The sequence below is a fragment of the Syngnathus acus genome, chromosome 3, assembly GCF_901709675.1.
Source record: "Syngnathus acus chromosome 3, fSynAcu1.2, whole genome shotgun sequence".
Taxonomy (NCBI): domain Eukaryota; kingdom Metazoa; phylum Chordata; class Actinopteri; order Syngnathiformes; family Syngnathidae; genus Syngnathus; species Syngnathus acus.
The window spans coordinates 2,249,273-2,273,104 of NC_051089.1; the positions used below are offsets into that span (position 1 = coordinate 2,249,273).

At 42.9% G+C, this 23,832-nt stretch overlaps 2 protein-coding genes and 1 non-coding gene across 4 annotated transcripts; all 3 read right to left on the bottom strand.

The window, feature by feature from the left end:
* Nucleotides 1-6,156: 6,156 nt before the first annotated feature.
* trnae-cuc lies at nt 6,157-6,228 on the bottom strand. The gene has a single exon. It is a non-coding gene; the product is annotated as a tRNA-Glu (tRNA).
* Nucleotides 6,229-13,662: 7,434 nt separating this feature from the next.
* pou4f1 (POU class 4 homeobox 1) lies at nt 13,663-16,683 on the bottom strand. Its single transcript, XM_037247851.1, has 2 exons — nt 16,332-16,683; nt 13,663-15,940 (listed from the first exon to the last, which is right to left on the bottom strand). The coding sequence occupies exons 1-2, from the start codon at nt 16,452-16,454 to the stop codon at nt 14,939-14,941; spliced, it is 1,125 nt and encodes a 374-aa protein (XP_037103746.1). The 5' UTR covers nt 16,455-16,683; the 3' UTR covers nt 13,663-14,938.
* A 1,141-nt stretch (nt 16,684-17,824) lies between these two features.
* obi1 (ORC ubiquitin ligase 1) lies at nt 17,825-21,567 on the bottom strand. 2 transcript variants are annotated; one of them, XM_037247850.1, is made up of 6 exons: nt 21,459-21,567; nt 21,137-21,272; nt 20,542-20,633; nt 20,106-20,327; nt 19,913-20,001; nt 17,825-19,337 (listed from the first exon to the last, which is right to left on the bottom strand). In XM_037247850.1, exons 2-6 carry the CDS (start codon nt 21,219-21,221, stop codon nt 18,110-18,112), a joined length of 1,716 nt encoding a protein of 571 aa, XP_037103745.1. In that variant the 5' UTR covers nt 21,222-21,272; nt 21,459-21,567; the 3' UTR covers nt 17,825-18,109. The 2 variants fall into 2 exon arrangements, with proteins under 2 accessions (XP_037103745.1, XP_037103744.1); XM_037247849.1 differs by having other exon boundaries at nt 21,454-21,564.
* Nucleotides 21,568-23,832: the final 2,265 nt, after the last annotated feature.

Here is a 23,832-nt window from a genome sequence, read left to right on the forward strand (position 1 = left end):
GGCTAGCTTCATGCCCTGCGGCGTTGGAAGACAGCAAGCTAGGGCCTTCCTCCATAGTGGAAGGGGAAATAAAGGACATTAAGGGCCGAGGAATGGGAGTGTTTAATGTTTGACACGCTGCTCTGTGTACATTGATGCCACAAAAGGGATTTACATATTTGGGACGTGCAACAAGCTTGATGACTCATCTTGGCCGTTTTTGGAATTTAGCATTTGTCGTCTCAATTGGGCAGGTGTTTGTCATACAGTACCATTCATATTTTGGTTCACAGGTATTCTGCGTCAAACATCATTTAGAAAAAAATACTGTGGCTCTTAAACCATGACCTTCTTTTGTGGTTTATTGAAATAATCAAAAACAAAAAAATAATCAAATAAATACATCATTCATTCATTAAAAAGCAAAAAGAAACAGGGACAGTGGTGTGGCGTAGACGGCGACAACGTCTGGAGTTTTTGGACCGTGAGGGGGCCCGAGGACTGGGTGGTCCGTGTAACCCATCTCTGGAGAGGATTTCCTTCCCGAATACCTACCCCAACCCGAACCTTAAACCATTCATAACCCGAACCCTACCCCAAACAAACCCTGACAAACGTAATTTCACCCTAACCCTGACTTTCAGTTCATATGACTTCAACCAGTAGGTGTCAGTAATGCACATTGAAGCTGGTGCCACCACGCCGTAAATCAAAACGAAGAAGAAAACGACTTAACTTCCCGTTCACGAACGAGTTGTGAATTGCTTTTCCCGTTCACCAACCGAATGCAACTGTGAGTGAACGAGTCAGTGAGTGAGTGATTTGCATTTCCAGTTCATCGCATGAACGGATTAGTGAGGGAACGAATCCTGACTTTCCCGTTCACGAACGAGTTAATGGGTGAACTGCCTTCCCGTGCATCAACAGTGAATGTGTTGCGTCTCCTGGCATGAACTACTATGTAAGCCAGAATGTAGATTTACAATTTGCCAAGGAAAGAACCACTCACTGAAACACCACTTCTTTTATGCACATTTTCTCCAAGCTTACGGCTAACTTTATTGCATGAAGGGATGCGCCGTTATGCAAAAAAAACAGGGAGATTATGCTTCTCTTTGGGTAATCTTGATTTTATAAGTTAAAGATCGTGAGCGGCAGCGGAGCGCCATTTCAACCCCTTACACTGAGTGCCAAGCAGGGAAGAAATGGGTACCATTTTTATAGTCTCCGGTATGACACGGCCGGGGTTTGAACCCACAACCTCCGAGTCTCAGGGCGGACACTCTACCACTACGCCACTGAGCTGGTAAACACTATTGTATAGTGGTATAACACTTATAGTAGTCTTTAAATAACGTGTATGCATATATACGCCTAAATATTGTTATCCAATATATCTACTGCAATTTCACATTGGATTGGTGGTTTGAAATTTACTTGTAATATTATTATTATTTTCAAATAAACAATTATGTTAAAACTTGTCTGGTGTTTTATTCCTTGTTTTTTTATTCGCCAATTAAAACATAAAAATCAGACATTTGTTTAACTGCTTTATATGACAATATGTGTAGGTACACCTCATGGACACTTCAATAGGTACACTACACGAGGTAAAAAAGAATAAATAAATAAAGGGTTAATTGCACAATAAAAGCACGTTCATGTACATTCTCACACCAAGGATCGAACCAAGCTCTTACCGAGTAAGAGCCCATGTCATTATCCAGTCGGCTATTTTGACCTGAAAGCCCGAGGGCGTCTGCACTGTTTTGTACTAGTGATGTGCATTCCAGTTAAGTGAACTGAATCTTTAGAATCAGTTCACTCAAAATATTTGTTCAAAAGAATCGTTCACCGAATCGTTCACTACACTTTATTTATTCTTTTTTCTTTTTTTTACCTCGTGTAGTGTACCTATTGTAGTGTCCATGAGGTTCAATAGGGAAAAAGCTTAAGTGAAAGTGAAAAGTGCCACACCCGCCCTCACCCCCACCTCCTGATTGGCTGTTTGATCTGTGATGTCACTTGGACACTCCATTAGGTACACCGCCATTTTCAAGTGTACCTAATAACAGGCCACTTCATTAGGGAACTATCATGGTCAAAGGTCACAGGTGTCAAGCTCTAGTCCTGGGGGCCGCATTCCAACATGTTTTCCAAGATAATAAAGTGGCCTGTTATTAGGTACACTTGAAAATGGCGGTGTACCTAATGGAGTGTCCATGTGATTCCCTCGTTAAGCGCACCTGCGTGAAAAGTTTTTGGTCACTTTCACGTTCTGCAGGAGCTAAAACTTTTCACGCAGGTGCACTTAACGAGGGAATCACACGGACACTCCATTAGGTACACCGCCATTTCCAAGTGTACCTAATAACAGGGCATTTTATTAGGGAAATATCATGGTCAAAGGTCACAGGTGTCAAGCTTTAGTCCTCGGGGCCGCATTCCAACATGTTTTCCAAGAGTCCCTCGTTAAGTGCACCTGCGTGAAAAGTTTTTGGTCATTTTCACGTTCTACAGGAGCTAAAACTTTTCACGCAGGTGCACTTAACGAGGGAATCACTCGGACACTCCATTAGGTACACCGCCATTTTCAAGTGTACCTAATAACAGGCCACTTTATTAGGGAAATATCATGGTCAAAGGTCACAGGTGTCAAGCTTTAGTCCTCGGGGCCGCATTCCAACATGTTTTCCAAGATTCCCTCGTTAAGTCCACCTGCGTGAAAAGTTTTAGCTCCTGCAGAATGTGAAAGTGGCTAAAACTTTTCACGCAGGTGCACTTAACGAGGGAATCACACGGACACTCCATTAGGTACACCGCCATTTCCAAGTGTACCTAATAACAGGGCACTTTATTAGGGAAATATCATGGTCAAAGGTCACAGGTGTCAAGCTTTAGTCCTCGGGGCCGCATTCCAACATGTTTTCCAAGATTCCCTCGTTAAGTCCACCTGCGTGAAAAGTTTTAGCTCCTGCAGAATGTGAAAGTGGCTAAAACTTTTCACGCAGGTGCACTTAACGAGGGAATCACTCGGACACTCCATTAGGTACACCGCCATTTTCAAGTGTACCTAATAACAGGCCACTTTATTAGGGAAATATCATGGTCCAAAGGTCACAGGTGTCAAGCTTTAGTCCTCGGGGCCGCATTCCAACATGTTTTCCAAGAGTCCCTCGTTAAGTGCACCTGCGTGAAAAGTTTTTGGTCATTTTCACGTTCTACAGGAGCTAAAACTTTTCACGCAGGTGCACTTAACGAGGGAATCACACGGACACTCCATTAGGTACACCGCCATTTTCAAGTGTACCTAATAACAGGCCACTTTATTAGGGAAATATCATGGTCAAAGGTCACAGGTGTCAAGCTTTAGTCCTCGGGGCCGCATTCCAACATGTTTTCCAAGATTCCCTCGTTAAGTCCACCTGCGTGAAAAGTTTTAGCTCCTGCAGAACGTGAAAATGACCAAAAACTTTTCACGCAGGTGCACTTAACGAGGGTAACTTGGAAAACATATTGGAACGCGGTCATTTTCACGTTCTGCAGGAGCTAAAACCTTTCACGCAGGTGCACTTAACGAGGGAATCACACGGACTCTCTACCCTATGGAACCCTTGCTTACGTTACATGGAATATATTTGGTTTTATGGAGCAGCTCACAAGCAAATAGTTATAATGGTTATATGGGGCAGCACACGAGCAACTGTGTTGCACATTTTTCTATGATAAAATAGTTTAGGCCTCACTGGATTTGAACCCAGGTCACTGGGGTGAGAGTCCAGAGCACTAACCACTACACTATGGAACCCGCACTCACATTGCATGGAATATATATGATTTTATGGAGCAGCTCATAAGCAAATAGTTATAGTGGTTATATGGGGCAGCACACGAGAAACTGTGTTGCAACTTTTTCTATGATAAAATATTTTAGGTCTCACTGGGATTTGAACCCAGGTCACTGGGGTGAGAGTCCAGAGCACTAACCACTACACTATATGGTTTTATGGAGCAGCTCACAAGCAAATAGTTATAAGAGTTATATGAGGCAGCACACGAGCAACTTGCAAATTTTTCTATGACAAAATATTTTAGGTCTCTCTGGGATTTGAACCCAGGTCGCTGGGATGAGAGTGCAGAGCACTAACTACTACACTATGGAAGCCCCACTCACATTGCATGGAATATATATGGTTTTATGGAGCAGCTCACACGCAAATAGTTTTATAAGGCAGCACACGAGCAACTGTGTTGCAAATATGATAAAATATTTTAGGTCTCACTGGGAATTGAACCCGGTTCACTGGGGTGATAGTCCAGAGAACTAACCACTACACTATGGAACCCTCGCTCACATTGAATGGAATATATATGGTTTTATGGATCCTAGCTCTAACTCTAACCGTAACCCTAACCTGAGCTCTAACTCTAACCCTAGCTCTAACCCTAACCCTAACCCTAACCCTAACCCTAGCTCTAACCCTAACCCTAGCTCTAACCCTAATCCTAACCCTAGCTCTAACCCTAGCTCTAACCCTAACCCTAATCCTAGCTCTAACCCTAACCCTAGCTCTAACCCTAGCTCTAACCCTAGCTCTAACCCTAACCCTAACCCTAACTCTAATCCTAACCCTAGCTCTAACCCTAACACTAGCTCAAACCCTAACCCTAACCCTAGCTCTAACCCTAACCCTAGCTCTAACCCTAGCTCTAACCCTACCTCTAACCCTAACCCTAGCTCTAACCCCAACCCTAGCTCTAACCCTAGCTCTAACCTTAACCCTAGCTCTAATCCTAACCCTAGCTCTAACCCTAGCTCTAACCCTAGCTCTAACCCTAACCTTAACCCGAGCTCTAAACCTAACCCTAACCCTAACCCTAGCTCTAACTCTAACCCTAACCCTAACCTTAGCTCTAACTCTAACCCTAGCTCTAACCCTAGCTCTAACCCTAACCCTAACCCTAGCTCTAACCCTAATCCTAACCCTAGCTCTAACCCTAGCTCTAACCCTAACCCTAATCCTAGCTCTAACCCTAACCCTAGCTCTAACCCTAGCTCTAACCCTAGCTCTAACCCTAGCTCTAACCCTAACCCTAGCTCTAACCCTAATCCTAACCCTAGCTCTAACCCTAGCTCTAACCCTAACCCTAATCCTAGCTCTAACCCTAACCCTAGCTCTAACCCTAGCTCTAACCCTAGCTCTAACCCTAACCCTAACCCTAACTCTAATCCTAACCCTAGCTCTAACCCTAACCCTAACACTAGCTCAAACCCTAACTCTAACCCTAACCCTAGCTCTAACCCTAACCCTAGCTCTAACCCTAGCTCTAACCCTAACCCTACCCCTAACCCTAGCTCTAACCCCAACCCTAGCTCTAACCCTAGCTCTAACCTTAACCCTAGCTCTAATCCTAACCCTAGCTCTAACCCTAGCTCTAACCCTAGCTCTAACCCTAACCTTAACCCGAGCTCTAAACCTAACCCTAACCCTAACCCTAGCTCTAACTCTAACCCTAACCCTAACCTTAGCTCTAACTCTAACCCTAGCTCTAACCCTAGCTCTAACCCTAACCCTAACCCTAGCTCTAACCCTAATCCTAACCCTAGCTCTAACCCTAGCTCTAACCCTAATCCTAGCTCTAACCCTAACCCTAGCTCTAACCCTAGCTCTAACCCTAGCTCTAACCCTAACCCTAACCCTAACCCTAACTCTAATCCTAACCCTAGCTCTAACCCTAACCCTAACACTAGCTCAAACCCTAACTCTAACCCTAACCCCTAGCTCTAACCCTAACCCTAGCTCTAACCCTAGCTCTAACCCTAACCCTACCTCTAACCCTAACCCTAGCTCTAACCCCAACCCTAGCTCTAACCCTAGCTCTAACCTTAACCCTAGCTCTAATCCTAACCCTAGCTCTAACCCTAGCTCTAACCCTAACCTTAACCCGAGCTCTAAACCTAACCCTAACCCTAACCCTAACCCTAGCTCTAACTCTAACCCTAACCCTAACCCTAACCTTAGCTCTAACTCTAACCCTAGCTCTAAGCCTAACCCTAGCTCTAACCCTAGCTCTAACCAGTTCTAACCCTCGCCCTAGCTAAGCTTTAGGGAGGTGTATGGTTATATGGGGCAGCACACGAGCAACTGTGTTGCAAATTTTCTAAAATATTTTAGGTCCCAATGGGATTTGAACCCAGACCCCTGGGGTGAGAGTCCAGAGCGCTAACCACTACACTATGGAACCCTCGCTTACGTGAGATGGATTAGATATGGTTTCATGGGGCAGCTCACAACCAAATACCGGTTATATGGGGTTTAGCAAGTGATTCGTTCACTCTCGTTCACTGAAATAAAATCGTTCCTTTGAACGAATCGTTCACTCACGAGCCAACACTAACAGCAACTCACACATAAACTGAGTATGTGCCGACGCCACAACATGAAATCTCAAGATTCTCCCATTTGCCACGCATGCACGATTAGCAAGTGGCTGACCAGGGCTTGCGCTAACTGACCCGATAAAAAGTGCAGCGGGACACCATGGAAAAATATTGAACAGGGTTGAAAAAAAATGGCGGAGAGAGACGGAGATAAGAGAATTGAGAGTCACAAATTGTTTTATTCATTTTTGTTTTGTAGGTTAAAATGTTTTATATATTGTGCTCCTGAGTTAATGTTGCTGATTACTTTGAATTGAATATTATTTATTGCTGTTATTTAATTTAATATTATGTATGTTTATTATTATTTTATTGTATTTTTTCCAGCATAAAATGGCAGTTGGTCAAGAATGTTTAAAGTTTAAATCATTATAATTTCTTTTTAATTTCAGGCAAAGTGATGCACATTGAATCTGTTCTGTTACAGACTAAAAAACAATGTTATTAATAGTTATTCTTTATTGTAAGTTGATCTTTCTTTTTTATTTCTATTTTGTTTACTTTAATGTTGATAACATGGGGGGGCCGGGAGGGGGCGCGAAATGTTTTCTTCTCCCTAGGGGGAGCATCACAGAAAATTATTGAGAAGCACTGCCCTAATCTAACCCTAACCTACCCCAACCCTAACCCGTTCATAACCCTAACCCTAACCCTTACCCTTACCCTTCTCCAACCCTAACCGTTTCGCATCATTTGTCATTCATCGGCAAAATCAGTGACAGACTGTCAGACCATTCCATCAGATGGAAAGTTCCCTTCTGGTAACAGGTGATTTACAGTATAATAATTCAAGAGGTGCAGGAAAAAAACATATCCCCCAAGAAATAAAAGATGATTGGACGCAAAGCCCAGTGACTTGCTTCTTGTTAAGAATATATTGTTATCGCGGAGTCTAAGTGTGCCATGATAATTGCCATCAATAATTGAGTAAGGGGAAATGGCAGAGAGAGCTGCATTCAGGGTTTGCAAAATGTTCCTGAGAGAGGCTCATATGGACAGTCTGGCCTGCTCGCTAATTCGCCTCCGTTTTAATGCGGCACTGAAGATTAGCTTTATGACTCCTCTCGCCTTGGCCTGGGTGCTCAAACAAACACACCATACTATATCCTGTTGTTGCCACTTGATCACTTGCTTTGCGATACATTGCATTGTTTGCATAACGCTTCAAAACAATGATTACGTTGATGAAAAATCCAATCAGTATAATCACAACTATTTCCCAATGAAGATTGGTGTTGCCTCGGCCCATCAACAACACAACAATGCTTGCATGTGTTTTTTTTTTTTTTTCTTCCCCTCTGGCTTGTGCTCTGTATACAGTATGTGTTATGCTGACAATCACGTTTTGAGAAATCTTGAGTCTGGGGTAACATTGATGCCGAACTAGCTCAAGGGCTTGAGTTTTTAGAAGAGCTAGTCTGTAAAATAGGCCACGGATCTGTTGTACTCCAAACACAAAATCGGTAAAAGGTATGATCGAAAATGTATTGTTTTTTATTCATTCGCAGTTGATCTTACCTCCAAATGTAATGTCTGTCAAGATTTTTCCTCACGAGTATTTCTTCAATCTTTAATAGGCCTTGTTTGCTTGTCGTGTTGCGCTCGAGCCCCTCTTCTTCATCCCGCAAAGATCCAGGTGTAAATATTTCATCAAGCGTGTGTCTGTTTCTTGTTCCTTAGCTGTCTCAAATCACCAAGGCCTTTTCTTACTCTCGCCCTATTCATTGGACATGAGAAGCGAGCGAGCCGAGCTTCTTGGCACGAGGAGCAAAAAGGGGAAGTGATTGCCCGCCTTCATTAAAGGAGGCAGATACTGTATAAATCAAAGTAATTATTGAGCCGCTAAAGTATTGAACCCTTGGTGAGGAAATGAAATGATCAGAGGCAGGTCACAGCTCAACAAAGAGCGAGTTAATGAAAATATTAATTACTTGATGATATAGTGAGTATCTGGTGCGAGCTCCCTCTCAGACCTATCCGCCACCGCAGAGAGCATTTGTTTTAATTGAGTATAATAAGATGCTTAGATCAGGCTGAGTCACTTGATTCGAGCGGCTAATTGACCAATAAAGGTCTATGACAGCCAATTAGAATTACTTAACATCTGCTTGACTAACATAAAAAATTACTGCTGCGCTACTCATCATTATGGTAGAAATCAGGGTTAGGGAAGTTAAAAGTCAAGCAGTTAGCGGATTGACTTTGATTCACGTGAGACAGATTAAAAAAAAAAAAAAAGACTGCCTCCTCGACACCGCTGTCGTCTTGCATAACAATGCAAGGTGAGCTATTCATGTCAATTTTTTGCCTCTTTGATCGATTTCCTCTGTTTTCATTCTTAATTATTCAGTGCTTTTATCACCTCCCCTTCCTCGCTCTCTCTTCCTCCACCACTCACCACTTGTCTTAGTGGTCAATATATGGATGACGGCCGCGTGAGGGACTCGCGAGGTGGGGCGGAGGACGCCGACAGATCAAGTTGCACAACAGTCAATCAAGGAAGGAAGGGAATTTTCTCAACTTGATTTGGTCCTAAATTATTTGTGCTGATATTGCGCCCAATGATTTTTATCATCCCCAAATCTACCAAATCATTTCACCACAAAAATAAAATTGAGACTTAATTTTTCCTTAATAATCAGCAGTAGCAGAATGTTTGATTGACCAAACTATGTGACTAATTGTAGTACAAGCATAACGATCTTAGCTTATGGAGCCTGACGACATGACACGGGCGCATTGGCTGCTTCGCTGAATTCGGAGTGACAGGCTCATCAGTCGCGTGCCGGCGTCAGCTCCGGCTCTGCCTGTCATAGCTGTCAGTCTTCCGAGGAGCCGATGGAGTCCCCCGAGTAATAAACAGGAGAGTTCAGCGTACCACCTGCGTGCTGAGGAGCAGTGAGGAACAGAACAATCAATGTCAGAACAGGTGCTATTGATGAAAGATGTCAGAAATGGCTACAACTTACATGGGATCCCGCAGGGACAGTGAACATGATTATCAACACAACACAATATGCTTGAACGGAGAAGAATTTATTTAAGAGCCACTTGACTGCTTTTCATCATCTAAACCAGGGCTGGTCAACCTTCAAACGAATCTGCTGCATCCGTACAGTGTGCAATCTATTTTTAGGCCCAGCCAATGGAACAGAAATTGTCATTTGTATTGTGTTGGCTGGCTGACTGACATTTTGAGAGGCTGATCCGACAGCTGTGTCGTGTGTCGAATATTCCAGTAACGCGATCCGCAGGATGATATTCCAGTCTGGGTAACAAGAGGCCAATAGGATCACAGAGACGCGATCGATGACCGGTAAGATGAGCTTGCTCTTTGTCTGTGGCTCACTCAGACATTTGTTTTCCAATGACTGCTTTGCAGTATTCCAAAAGTCTGCAGAGGAAGCCATAATGTAATATAAAGCCGTGTTCTTCTGTGATGCTCCTCAACTATAGTTTGAGAAATGAGTTGAACCAACCTTGCTGGGCATTCTTTCCTCTACTCTAAAAACTCATAAAATATTTAGTGCGCCTCAGTACCCTCCTCCCTCCCTCTCTCCCTACACTGCAACCACGAGTATGTACACTCACAGTACATGTGCAGGTTGGACTTCATGGTCATACCATCTCAACTGTGATTCCAGTCCAGTGTGTGTGTGTGCATGCATGCACGCGCGTGTGTGAATATATATATGGAGGTAGCAGGATACAAATTTGACACCCAGCCGATCAGCAGCTGCCGGCTGTTTAATCAACAGTGATGAATATTTGATGGCGTAGTGGCGGACAACCGGTGGCCAACACTCTTTTCGTTATTGAAGTCTGTGTACAGAGGAAAGTATTATACACGGTCATTTTGCTTTTACTAAAATAAAAAGGCTTACAACTGGCCTTTAAAATTAATTTAATTTTAATTAATTATTATGATTTATTTTTTTAATTTTAGTTTTATTTTGATTTTTTTTTTTTTTGCGGCACATGCAAGTGCGATGACGTCAGTGAAGTGGGTTCAGTCCTCGGGTTCAATGAACACTTGTCAGGGTCATGACAACGCTTTGGAGGCAAGGACTGCCACTCAAAATTTTAGGTGGCGTGCATGGGACATTTTTCACGAATGAATAATCAGAAATGTGCTGTGTGAGAACAAAAAAAAAAAGTGCAAGCCATATCATTCAAATGTTCTGCTGCACCATGTGCGTGTGTGACGCACATTTGGGTGGGGTGGTATTTTAAACGTTAGGGTACATTAAAACAAGATTAGAAAAGTCTTGGGCGATTCTCATACAATTTCATTTCGATGAAATAGGACACCATAGGCTAATGTGGTCACAAGTTGGCTGCCAGCAGACATAAGCACTCTAATTAAACTGCTACTTGCCCAGCTACTGTTTCTTTTATTGTTTCTAAACTCAAAATGCAAAATGAGCCATGCACAAACCCCAAAACGCTGACATGAATCCACCAAACTACACTGGGGGAAAATGTAATCACTTGGAAGATTCTTATAGATTATAAAATTAAGTAACTTTTACAAGACAACTTTCACGAGACAATGATGAATAGTTGTCACTGTCCAGAGTATTTGCGGTTTCCGATCTGCTGCAGGTCAACATTTGTTATTTTGGTGAAAGCTGATGTTATTTTTGTAATATAACTCTTTATCAGATGCGCATGAATATGAAATACTGCAATGTCAAACTCACTTGACAAGCAACTAGTGCCCTCCAACTCAAGTTTTGCCGACAAGCGCGTAAATATTTGCGCGCACTCGCACCGTTCCTTTCCAGACGAGCGAATCCAATTTGCACTATTTTGATATGCAGGCGAGCCGCATATCCTTGAAGCATCAGTGGCTACATGACGAGAGGTCAGCCCCCCCAAGATCAAATATTTTTCTTGCTAAATGGCGGATTTATTAGACAAATAAGTTGTTCGTCTGACTTTGAACCCTCTGTGATTGAAATATACCCGTGTGTCAACAGCATCGCTTCTCAAAGCAGTCCCGGGCGATGCATGGCTGCCACCGCGGATTACTGAGCAAATATAATGGGAAATGAGTGCAGATCTGGGGGATCTACCCCCTCAACATCCCCCAGTTTGACATTTCCGTCAAAGGCCATGCAGCCAGCCTCCCTGCGCATTGTTGCCTCAACATGCGGGCGCTCCGATTATTTTCTTCTCACACCGCATTGAAGTTGAACAATATATGTCAGGAAAAAAATCAACGCGCGCGGTGTGCGAGCCAGCTCGCTCGCGCTCCCATTTCTTTTACCTTTTAGCACCATTCTAATGATGTCATCCATCTTGACGTGGGTGCCTTAACAGCTGCGATTAGCTCCGAGGCCCGCTGGCTTCCGCTCGCAGCCTCGAAAAAGTCAGACGCTCGTAAATCTGAGCTGCGCCGCGTTGCCATAACGTGCGCTCAAATCATTATTTGGCGACGTACGTGGTGTCACAGAAGCTCACATCTCATCTGTCAGGAATCCAATTTCCTCTTATTTACATCCTTGCTATAGATTAATTACTGCCTTGACTAATGGCCCGAAGGTGTCCCATTTATGAGACGTTCTCGTGGGTACCGGCGAGACGAGGAGCTGTAATAATCATCATAATTACGGATATTATTATTATTATTATCCTAATTTTGTGCCGAATTATGTTACATATTCAACTCTGGGCGCAAAAAAAACATTTCTTTATGTATCAGTATGCTTGAATAAAATGATTTTTTATAATTCTATATGCTCATGCCATTGCCCAAATTCCAGATGCAAATATTGTCATTTAGATATTCTGGGTTTTCCATGGGGGGCAGAAAAACGAAAGACGACCACAATAACCCTTTTTTTCTTTTTCCATCGCTGTTGTCATTGGCTGGGAATTAAACTACACCGTTACTATTTATTTATTTATGCTAACAAATCTACACCTTTACGCACATCAAATTGTATTGGTTTCTACCTTGCCCTACGTCTACAACGTTTCAAATTGGTTAGCCTGGCTATATTTTTGCTATTCGGTCAGCATACTGTACACGGGGACGAAAATATGACGAAGTAATCATAACGATACTTTGATGCTAACTAAGGTGAATCATGTCACCTAAATATTCCAGAATGAAGAATGCAGGCCTAACACAGACTGCCCCGTGCAGTAACGACACCTCGGCCCATTATGAATGGAGCTTTAAGGGTTATGATACCGGTTAAGTTACTGATGAAATATGCCTCTGATTAATAGAGGCCTCTGTCGTAACATATGGCAGGCGAGCCAGCTGGGGACGGAACCTCAGGCATCCCCTCCGGCCATTAACATATTAGAGGCTATTGTGCAGGCAGAGCGTCCGACTTCATCCACGGCCCCTGTGCAGCGAGACAGCAGCCCAGAGCTGTTTGATAGAGCTTTTCAATAATGCATCACTCCTCAGTCCGCCAGCGGAGCTGTTCGTGGTGCTGAAATTATTGCCGTGGAGCTGCGGCGTTCCAAACAACATGCAAATTAGGCATGGATTTTCAGAATGTAAGGGGGGCGGGGTTAAAACAAACGCGACCCGCATTTGAAGGTGTTTTGAAACATTCGTTTTTGCTGAGAAAATAATGAAAAGAATAAAAATGAAATAAATTATGTAAGAGACTATACTCACGTCTCTTCCGGAAAGGCAAATGTCTTCGTGATGCTACCCCTGAAAGCAAAACAGTTTTCCAAAATTACACACATTGCCGTTTCCTTTTGAAATTGCATTCAGAAGTCAGCCCCCAAAAAATAGAAAAATAGATATTTAAAAAAAAAAAAAACAGGCAGCGAGAAAACGGAAAATATTTAGGAAACATTTCATGTTTCATTTTTCTCTCAGTGTTCAGTCATTGTGCCTGAATTAAAATTAATTTGTTTCCTGCTTCAAAATTATTGCTTTTTTTTCCTGCAACTGCATGGGGTAAAATTCGTGTATGCTTATTTAAAAAAAAAAAAAAAACTCAACAATTATGCGTTACTTGTTCTGCTCGTCATGCAATCAACATCCTGGATTATTTTTATCATGATATCATAATTGGTTGAGTTTGTGAAGATGTTCATATTTTATTAAGATTAAGGAGCAAACGGAGTCCTTAACAACCTTTAGTTGACTTATTAGCTTTTTGATCGACTAATTTAAGGCATTTTATATTACAACGCTAAATATTTTATACATCACATGACAATTTTTAAATTTATGGGCCATTTACAACCAGAGGCAAACATTAATTTTTCGATTTATTAGAAGATTGCTGGAACACACCTCCCTGTTGAATTTGGCGTACAGGATGAAAAATACAATTGAAAGTATAAGAGCAAAAGAAAAGGGGACAACAAATGTGTGTGGTCAAGTTGTGAGGAGAGCCGAGTTTAAGAGACATTTCCATGACGCACATTCGTCGCCCCAGCTCTGTAAACATATTTGTGCACAAAGTTTTAAAAAAGAAATCATAGCAACAACGTTTTCCTTCACATTTAACACGACAAACAACGTGGTGATCGTAATGTGAAAACAGGCAGTTAACAGTGACTTACACCATCACAAGGCAAATTCGACTATTGCAGTAGACAGCTCTACTGTACCAAAGAATATTCATAATTCCTCTTCCAATGCATAGAGTGCTTGCACTGCAAACTAAAACACAAAAAAGTACATTTCAGTTTTGTTTTCATCAGCAGACAAGGCTTTTCGTGCTCTGGTTGATTTTTTTTCTTTTTCTTTTTTTTTTTAAACCTTGAATTGTGGTGCCAAAGGTTTCCACCTTCATTTTAATTCTAACACAACTCCAATCTTGTGATAAAGTGATGTTTGTATTTACAAAACACGTCTCTAATAAATAAAGGGTATTTTGTGCAAATTGAAATAAATATGTCCACAGCAGACGTGAGAGCCTAAAGCGGATCAAATGCTGCCTGTGAATTAGAATTCCATGCAGGCCTACATTTTCGTTTAGCCAGAAGATTTCGCAACGAAATTGTAATTATAGCAGCCTCCCAATCGGAAAATAGAGAGATAAATAAATAAATAAAAATACTCATGAATAAATAAATAAATAAATAAATACATGTGGGGTTTTTTTTTTTTAACAACGACAGAAGTCAAACAAAAAAAAAAACATTATACGACAATCAATGAGGTAATTTGTGAATGGCTATTAGTTCAAATAATAGGCCTGTTCGGAGAAATTAACTTGCTTTATATCTTTCCCTTTCCCGCATGTTTTAAAAGGCAACGTCGACGTCGCTAAACTTTTTTCCCTTGTTACGGGGACGGCGCAAGGTGGGTGTAATCTGATATTTGCATACTTCACATTCACCGATAACGTGAAAAAATAACGAATATATAAGAAGCCTCTTCTCGAACGACTGCAGCCCATTGCGCACCGGCTTATAAGGTCGCCGGAGACAAAAGACTGAAAATGGTTTTCTGTCACTGTCCATTGGTCCCCAAATTCAGCCACTTGTTTCGTGTCTTTTTTTTTTTTTTTTTTCCTCCTAGCATCAGTGGGCGGCGGAAAATTTCAACCTTTTCTGCTTTTGTCTTTGGTTGCAAAACCACACTCGCACCACGTTCTTTTTCAAGTCCAATTTCTCAGCGATGGCTGCAATTTTCTCCGAGGAGGGCCGCGGCTGAACGGCGAAGTAGGCCTCCAAGGATCTTTTCTCCGGAGCAGCTATCGAGGTCCTCTTGCGTTTCTTTTCCCCGCCATTGAAAATGTCCGGTTTGCTCATTTTCTCCCTTTGGGCCCCCTCGGCCTCCTCCAGCCACGCCTGGAGGATGGGTTTGAGCGCGATCATGTTGTTGTGGGACAGAGTCAACGACTCGAACCGACAAATTGTACTTTGGCTCAACGATCCCACGCCGGGGATTTTGAGATTAGCCAGCGCACCGCCCACATCCGCCTGGGTCACCCCCAGTTTGATCCTCCGCTGCTTGAAGCGCTCCGCGAAGGCCTCTAGCTCCCTGGGGTCCGTGTCCGAGTCATTGATGGACGGCAGCCCGCTGCCGGTCAGCCCGGGGCCGACTTGGCCCCCCCCGTGATGACCCGGTAAGAGGCCGTGATGGGTGAGAGGCGAGTTCATGCTCATAGCCGCCTGGTGCGAGAGGTGGCTCAAGCCGTGCATGTGGGAGTGTGCGTGCGCGTGCGCGTGCCCGGGTCCGGAGGAGGTGGAGATGAGCCCTCCGCCGCCTCCTCCACCGCCGCCGCCACCTCCGCCACCGTCGTGCGCGCTGGACATGAGGGCGAGAGAGGGCGAGCTGATATGGTCCATTAAGTCCGGGGGTTCCAGGTTCGGGTGATGGTGGTGGTGATGATGGTGGTGGTGGTGGGCCAGTGGCACCGTGGACGTCGACGAGCACGGTACGGTGCTCATGGTGTGGTACGTGGCGTCGGGCTTGAATGGGTGCGTCTTGCCCTGGGACACGGCGATGTCCACTGCCGCCAAAGCCTCAGCCCGGGCAAGGAGCGTCTCGTCCAAACTGGCGAAAATGTTGCTTTGCAGCTGCGGGCGTAAAAAGTCAAAAGAAGCGATGAGAATGATGAGGCGCTCATTTAATATGAGCATGTCGAGACTATAGGACAGGAAAGGGGGGCAAATATTAATAAATGCATTTGTCAGTTGGGACTTTTCGGCGGCACGTTACACAGCTGAGTTTTTTGTTTTGTTTTTTTTAAAGAAAAACGAGTCAAAATAAAAATCACTTGATGAAAATGAAACCAGCATTTGTGTGCTTTCAAAAAAGATCACAGAAATTGCAGTGGAAGAAAAAAAAAAAAAAAAACAAGCGCGCACAAACAACGCGCCTTGAAGCGACCCGTGGAATTACGCACGGTCGTAGTTCCAACCCCAAGATTTAGAACCCGTGCCAGTTGTAAGGAACATTTCTATTTACCTGTGGAGTTTGTAGACAGGCTCTCCGTATTGCCTCCGAGCTGGAATGCAGGGTGGTGTACTTGTGCTCCGGTAGCGAGGGATGCATGGCGAAGTGCGCCTGTTTGCTGTTCATGGACATCATCTTGGCGACCTTCTCCAATTAAAGTGCGCCGAGAGAAGAGGGCTGAAACGGCCAAAAGAGCCCGAAAAGACAGTCCTTGACACCGCCAGTGATCCTTCTTTGTCTATCCGCTTGTGATGCCTCCGAGTGCGCAGTGTTGTGTGCGCCGAGTCGAGCCTTGAGCTCGGAGATCACAGAGATGCCTGCAGTCTCTCACGCGCACTTATCTGTCTACTGTTTCCCACTGCTGGGATGAGAGAGCCTCTTACACCTGAGCGCCTCAGATCTCGTCAAGCCCAGCCCAGCTGCTCTCGCGAGACAAAGTGCCAGAGCAGCGAACTGGCTGACAGATTTAAAAAAAAAAAAAAAAAAAAACGCTCTCGGGGCAGAGGCACGAACGTCAGCGGCGTCTGCGGATTTTAAGGGCTGCACACCATGGAGCCAAGGAACAGTTTCCTTCATGTCTGCGGCCATCCAATTTTAGCCACGTCTCTAGTTAGAATTTGCTCCCGAGGGAGCGTTAATGATGGGGGGGGGGCTGATAGTCCAATAAGAGCGTAAATATTAAAAATGGAGTTCATGACAACAGTAGCTTTACCGGTAGTTAAATGTAAACAGTTCTCATTTAGTTAAAAAGTCAAGTGTAAAATCTATATCTACGTATTTGTAGTTTGTTTTTTAAGTAACGCCAAAATAAACAAGGCATCATGAGAACAATGTTATTTGATGAAAGATTTGCAATGAATGAATTGAAGTACAAATATATTTCATTGCATTTCTCACAAAGTGCAAAATATAAATACACTAAAATTTAACCTAATTTTGTGGTTAGAACCTGGAATAATTATACTTCTCACGCTGATACACAGAATAAAATTAACTTCATGAAACGTGTTTAAACGTGAGATTGTTTACAATGTTAGCCAAGAAAGCGCCTTAATCCTAAAAGCTCATCACCTCCGCTTGAGCACTGAGCAAATTGATTTAATACTCTAGTGTAACCTTGTACAGTTTTCACCTAAATTAATGAATCTCAATGAATTAACACTTCATTTATTCAAACCACAACGGTTGTCCAATTAAATTTTCATGCCAGTGATTAGCAGTATGAGAAATACACGTGATCGCGTTAAATTTGCATAATAAAGTGTTCTCTGCTACAATTGAATTACTGTGTTTGTGTGCGTGTGTATGGTTGTGTGTCATGACAATATACATCAAACTCAGTCGAATTGCCACTTTTGAGTTTAAATGACACAATTTAAAAAGTCACAACGGACATCACGGGGTGAAAATACGCCTTTCATGGGCAGAATCTTGATTATTTGGCATTTCTCCTTACTAGGTATTAAAGAAAATGAAACTATTGCAAGGTCATTTGAATTTATTACTTTTTTCCCAGGAGGTTCTTGTATAACTAACAACATGTAGGACAAAAAAGGTCAAACAATAAGTGGCAACAGTAGACGGGCAGTGCTAACAACATTCATCCTATCAGACAAGACTTTAAAATCTATTTATCATTTTTTTTTATACTGGGGGTTTTACAAAAAAAAAAAAAAAAAAAAGTGATTTTCCTGTTTGCCCAGACGGCCAAGACTGGACTTGAGAGCCAAATGGGCAAAATTTTACAAGCGCAACATGTTTCAGTGCAGAGGACATACGCAGAGCCGTGTTCACATGAGCTTTGAAAGTTTGGTTGGACTGCTGCTGTTAAAGGGGCTGTGGGACTTCCTCTTTGTTGGCTGGCCAGTGTTGAGCGCGTGTCTGTCTCTTGATGTGTTCACAGCTTTTTTCGAGGGGGAGCAGGTGTCGTGACCCGCTGGACTGACACAGCCGGAGGGACCGGCCTTGGACTCTTCCACATCATCAAAGAGCAAATCAAAAGAGAGCTCTTCGGTATGCGACGTCCCTCCGCGATCCACGCCGCTCTCGTCCGCATCTGAAACCGGGGACGGAGGACATCCACCTCCGGAAGCCTCCTTGATATTCAAGAGCGCTCCGACGCCAGAGCACGGTTCCGGGACAAGAGTTTGGTGTAAGTCGGCGGGAAGGGAGGACGGCGGGGAGAGCTGAGAACCGCGGCTACTGGAGCTCTCTACGTCCAGCATCATGGAGTCCAACTCGGAGATTTTGTTGAGAAAAGCCGCGTCCATGGAGGCCTCGCTGGACTTCTGGAAACAATCGGGCTCGTCGGAAACAAAATTGTCGGCCGTCGAATCGGCGGACAATATTTCTTTACTTGGGCCAGGACATGATGGGTCATTTGATTTGGAGAACTTCCAAGATTCCCAAAAAACAGGTTTTAGCGGCTCAGAGTCCTCGATATTTCGAGGCATATTGAAAGCAAGCTGGTGTTCTGTGGCGGTCTTCCCCGGACTGGCGACGTCGTCAAAATCGATCCTCCTGAGATGAGTGGCGGGCTTAAACGCAACTTTCTTCTCACGCACGCCGGGGCTCCTAAGCGTCAGCGAGCGGAAGGCAGAGGAGGGGGTCGAGGGCAACAAGTCCGAAGTGGCGACATCTAAGTCCTCTCCCTTTTGGGCGAGTCCGCAAGGATTTTTGGGAGAGTCCTTGTGATCCCCACACGGTAAGAACATCAAACTGGCAGTCTTGGAAAATGTCAGCGCATCTGCCTCGGGATTGCTGCAAATGGAGCCCCTCTCGTTATCACTCAAGCTTCTCATCATCATCTGGATCCGTTGCTGCTGGCTGAAGGACTCGAGCCCGGGCGTGCTGTTTTTGTCTTGCAACTCTGCGCATTTCTTTTCAGACACCTGCACCCGATTCTCCAAGTCATCAATGTACTGGTCGCTGCGCTCCAGAGCCTTCTTTAAATGCTCAACATCTTTCTGGTACTGCTGGATTTTCGCTTCCAGGGCGGCGACAGTGTAACGACCAAACCTGGGGGGGGGGGGGTTGTAATGGCGTTTAGGGTGAAGGTTCAACAAGAATACCCTTTTTGCACTTTGAGATTGAAATCAATTATTTAATCCTATTTTTGGATTCACAGGAAAACCAGTGTGCAGTGGGCCTAAAATATTTCACTTGAACAAGGCGTGTCCTTGTACTACGAATGTGTTTTGAGGGTTATATTTTTTTTAACTAGACATGAAGTATTGCAAAATAAAAGACAGCTCCTGTTCTAAAACATAGGTGTCAAACACAAGGCCCGGGGGCTAGATATGGCCCACAGACAAATTGTGCATCGACTTTATGTGTCAATACTAAAATTACAAATTGTCTTCACTTTTAAAAAAATAGAGATATTGCTAGAAATGTTTACCTTTTTTTTTTTGTTTTAAATAATTGAAGTTTTTACTCGTCTCTGATTTCAACTAGTTATTCATCGGTTTGTTGTGTAGCCTATACTACAAGAAGGTGAGAGTCATAATGGCCCTCTGAAGGACACCACAACAAAAATGAGTTTGACACCTGTGTTCTAGAAGCATAATCGTCCTCTAATATGAAATACTTACTTCTGTGGAGATCTACTGACTACTTCAGCTTTCAGTCTCATGTTTTCTTGTACCAGGTCAACATTTTGAGATCGCAGTGTTTTATTAGCCTGAGGATGGCAAGAGTAACAATAAGCTCTCATTGTTGAGTGTCTTTTGATTGCATACTTGATTAAATGTCCGAAGACCCAAAAAAAAAAATTCTTTTGCATACCTCCTTAAGTTTGTTCATGTCCTGTTTGACTTCATCACAAACATTTTGGGCTGTTTGCAGCCTCTTTGCTAATTCCTCCATGAAGCTCGGATCCACTCTTTTGTCTTCGGTTTGCGTAGAGCTAATGGTGCAGGGATCCAAAGCTGTCCTCAATTGCAACTCCAGATTTTGATTTTTGGTTTTTAGCTCTTCATTCTCTCGGGCGAGGCCTTCGATTTCTTCCTAGCAAAGACCGATTGCATAAAATGCACATTTTCACACGAGTACATAGTGGATGAAAATCCCATTAAAAATAAATACTGCCAATCCAAAGAAAAAATGAGACGTGCAGAAATTATGAAAACCGAGTCCCAAGTCTAGTGGAACAAATTTGTTTGTGTTCCAAAAAAGAAAAAAAACTGTCAATAAACAAAAATTTGACCTGATGGAGCAATACCTCATATTCTCGCAGAAGGAGCTCCCCTCGAGTTTTCCTGAGACATTTTCTCACAGAGGGGCTCTCAGCATGATCACTCTCATTCGTACCTCCTGTAACGGAACGCACAATAACACTAAGATTAGTGGCTGAACATGTACATTAGCCAGATAGCAACTGTTCAACTGACAATGACAAATGAATGCTCATAATTAAATCAGCACTCAAGTATGACACGCAGACAACAGAAGTGCAATGTACTGCTTTTACACAATCCCTCTCTGGCATTTCTCCATTGTGTATTTACCATCAGTGCTGAAACAATGGAAATTTCTCCAGTGTGGGACTAATAATTCTTATCTTGGAAATAATTATCCTACTTAAATATACTTTTAAGACCCAACCACTGTTTTGATATATATACTATAAGGTCAACAGGTTAGGCATAGCTTTAAGTATGCAATTTAACTGCACCTCAAAACAACATTTACAATAGATTCTAAAAACATTGCCCTCTGGCTGTTTGCGGGAGCATGAATATTTTTGAAAATGCAAACTTTGGAAACATTTGTATTGGATCTCATTTGATTTGCTACAGAATGCATTGCGTACTCACCTATAATTTCTCTGCAGGGGTTCTCTGACGTAATAGGGAGTCTGCAGGAGGGACACTGGCTTGATTTTTTTAACCACATTTCCATGCAAGACGAACAAAACACGTGGTGGTTGCCACATATGACCGGCTGTCTGACCTGCAAAAAAGTGAGAGTCTGTTTGGTACGTCTTGCTTGAGCTACACCGGTCGATTAGATTCGGGACTACATTGGAGCCGACGTTTGTGCATGCACAAACGCTTCCGGCTTCTCTTGATCACTCTTGCACTGCACGAATACTCTTTGTAGCTGTACGAAATTTCAGGAGAACGATAATTACCTTACCGAGGCATATCTGACACGATATCGGCAGAGTCAAAGAAAGTGTTGAAGTTTGAAAGTTGAGAGCCATGACTTCGAGCACGAACGGGACACGCGCCTTCCTGAAAGGTTCAAATGAAGCAACCGGAAGTCGGAAAAGGCGCGCCCAATATGACGCGGAAATCCCAAATCGTGCTACGGAATGACTTACAGGCCAAAATACTCCGCCATGCAAAATATAAGTACAGCGATCCCTCGGTATTTCACGTTTCGTTTATCGCGGCTTCACTGCATCGCGGATTTTTTTTTCCAAATTAAAAAGACATTTAAAAGTCTAAATAAAACTTCTAAATTGAGGGAACATGTGTCTAACCTTTAGGAGAATGTAGTATTGCTCCAGATGTTCCTTTACATTCCTTTAGAGGTCCGTTTTCGCGTCTTAGCACGATCGCGAATTAGCATCTTTCCGCTAACTCGTTAGCCTGCCCAGTACTTCTTGTTGGCAACGGTACTTCGCGGATTTCACTTATCGCGGGTGGTTTTTGAAACCAATTATCCGCGATAAACGAGGGATTACTGTACATATAGATGAGATGCCATGCGGTTGAATAAAATGAACATTTTTATTTTATTGTATGTATATTTGCAAACTGCTCTGACTATAAATTGGAATCCTTTCTAAGCTTTTAACCCAATTATAGTTTGTTTTTGTAATGATTTGCATTCATTATAAAAGTAACCCAATTTATCATTTTTACTTGTGTCAATGTGTACTTTACCTTAATTTTAGTTTATTCGTGTCTGCCACAGGTATATACAATGCATCCCAGCAGGTTATTTCTCTTCTCGACTGGGTTGCTTGAAATAGGATGTTATTTGCATAATACAACATACCTTTGAAAAAATAAAAAAGGTTGACATTGAAGCGATATGAGCACAAGAGTTTAATATTCATCCGGCAGATAGGGCAGCATGTGCAGTACTCGACATACCTTCCATTCAGGTTAAATTTAACTTGTAAACAAATAGTTGCTCAAGTCAACTTCAGTTTTTTATTTTTGCTATGTGAAAACTTATGGGGGTTGTTTATTAAACGTTTTTGCGAAAATAAGGTTCTTGTTTGTTAGCAACCATGCTCTCTATCCTAACTAAAAATATGATTCCAACTGTCAGATACTGCGGAATTTAATGGTTGCTTCATTTCATTTTATGCACATTTGAAAAAGGTTTTATTGTCTTGTCTTTGCAGTAATTACAAATGAATCAAATTATACGATTCTCATCACAAAAGGACTCACTCCTTTACTTACTCCCTCAAAAGCTATCACTCATATCTAAACCAACATGTCCTGTGCTTCATTTATCTCCAAGCAGGACATCTCCCCAATACAATTACAATTGACTGGTCCCAAATTAATCAGTTACACGGATTCCAGTTTGTATGTTGGCACTCTGTTTAAGTGTCCAGTGGTTACATTCGGAATTCAATCCAAGCGACATACACGAGCCCTTTGAATAATAAATAAACGATTCAGGTGCACCGATAATTTTGGGCACAATTTTAATTTATGAAAAGTTTCACCAAATGACAAGTTTTTTATTTATAGGCATATTTGTCTTGAACAATTTCATGATAGCTGGAACAAATTTATGTCATGCAAGTCACGTGTATGTTTTTCTGTGTTGTGCGTGGTATTATTAAAATCAACATATCGTCTACAAATGATTATTGCTTATTACGTTTTCAGGAGGCCAGCTAATTCTGTAGCGGTCTTTGACAATGCTACCGAATACCTGACTGAACTGACATTTTCAACCAACCCCATTTCCCCTCTGAGATTGCGCTGCCATGCAACAGGCTGCTCATTAATTGGCGACAGTCAATTAATCACCGCTGCTACGGACGACTGCATCTATTGATCTTGTCCAGCACTTATTTTTCATCCCTAAATGACAGCAATTGCCAGATTTGACCACCATGTGTAATGGACAGCCAAAAGGCGATGACCCGGGTGTCAGTCTCACCAGTCGTGAGCATCCCCCCCCCCAGTGCTGCCAAATAGCATCTTTACCATTTAGCTTGGAAAGGTTTAGACTGCCCTAGGAGCACAGCAGCGAAACAGTGAGCTGTGGTGCTCAGATGACCTTTTCTGTTTAAGGCTTAATCTCTGACAAATGCTTGCTTTAATTAGTTTGATACCCCCTGCCTGGACTGCCACCCCACCTCGCTCTCCTCGCTCTTGCTACATTGTCTCCCTTTTGCAATCTCACATCAGAGTGATTTAGGAATGATTCAACCTCACTGTAGCCAGAGGTGGAAGAAAATATGGAAATTCCTGGAAACATATTGCTTCTTAGATGCTACGGCAAATATAATGCTGGACATGTATGAATATAA

Excerpts from the sequence above, each read along its gene's own strand:
- pou4f1 (XM_037247851.1), bottom strand. The coding sequence starts at position 16,454 with ATGATGTCCATGAACAGCAAACAGGCGCACTTCGCCATGCATCCCTCG. Across the intron at positions 15,941-16,331 it reads CCTGTCTACAAACTCCACAG|CTGCAAAGCAACATTTTCGC; the intron begins GTAAATAGAAAT and ends TTACGCCCGCAG.
- obi1 (XM_037247849.1), bottom strand. The coding sequence starts at position 21,525 with ATGGCTCTCAACTTTCAAACTTCAACACTTTCTTTGACTCTGCCGATA. Across the intron at positions 20,634-21,136 it reads CCCCTGCAGAGAAATTATAG|GAGGTACGAATGAGAGTGAT; the intron begins GTGAGTACGCAA and ends GTTCCGTTACAG. Across the intron at positions 20,002-20,105 it reads ACATGAACAAACTTAAGGAG|GCTAATAAAACACTGCGATC; the intron begins GTATGCAAAAGA and ends TGCCATCCTCAG.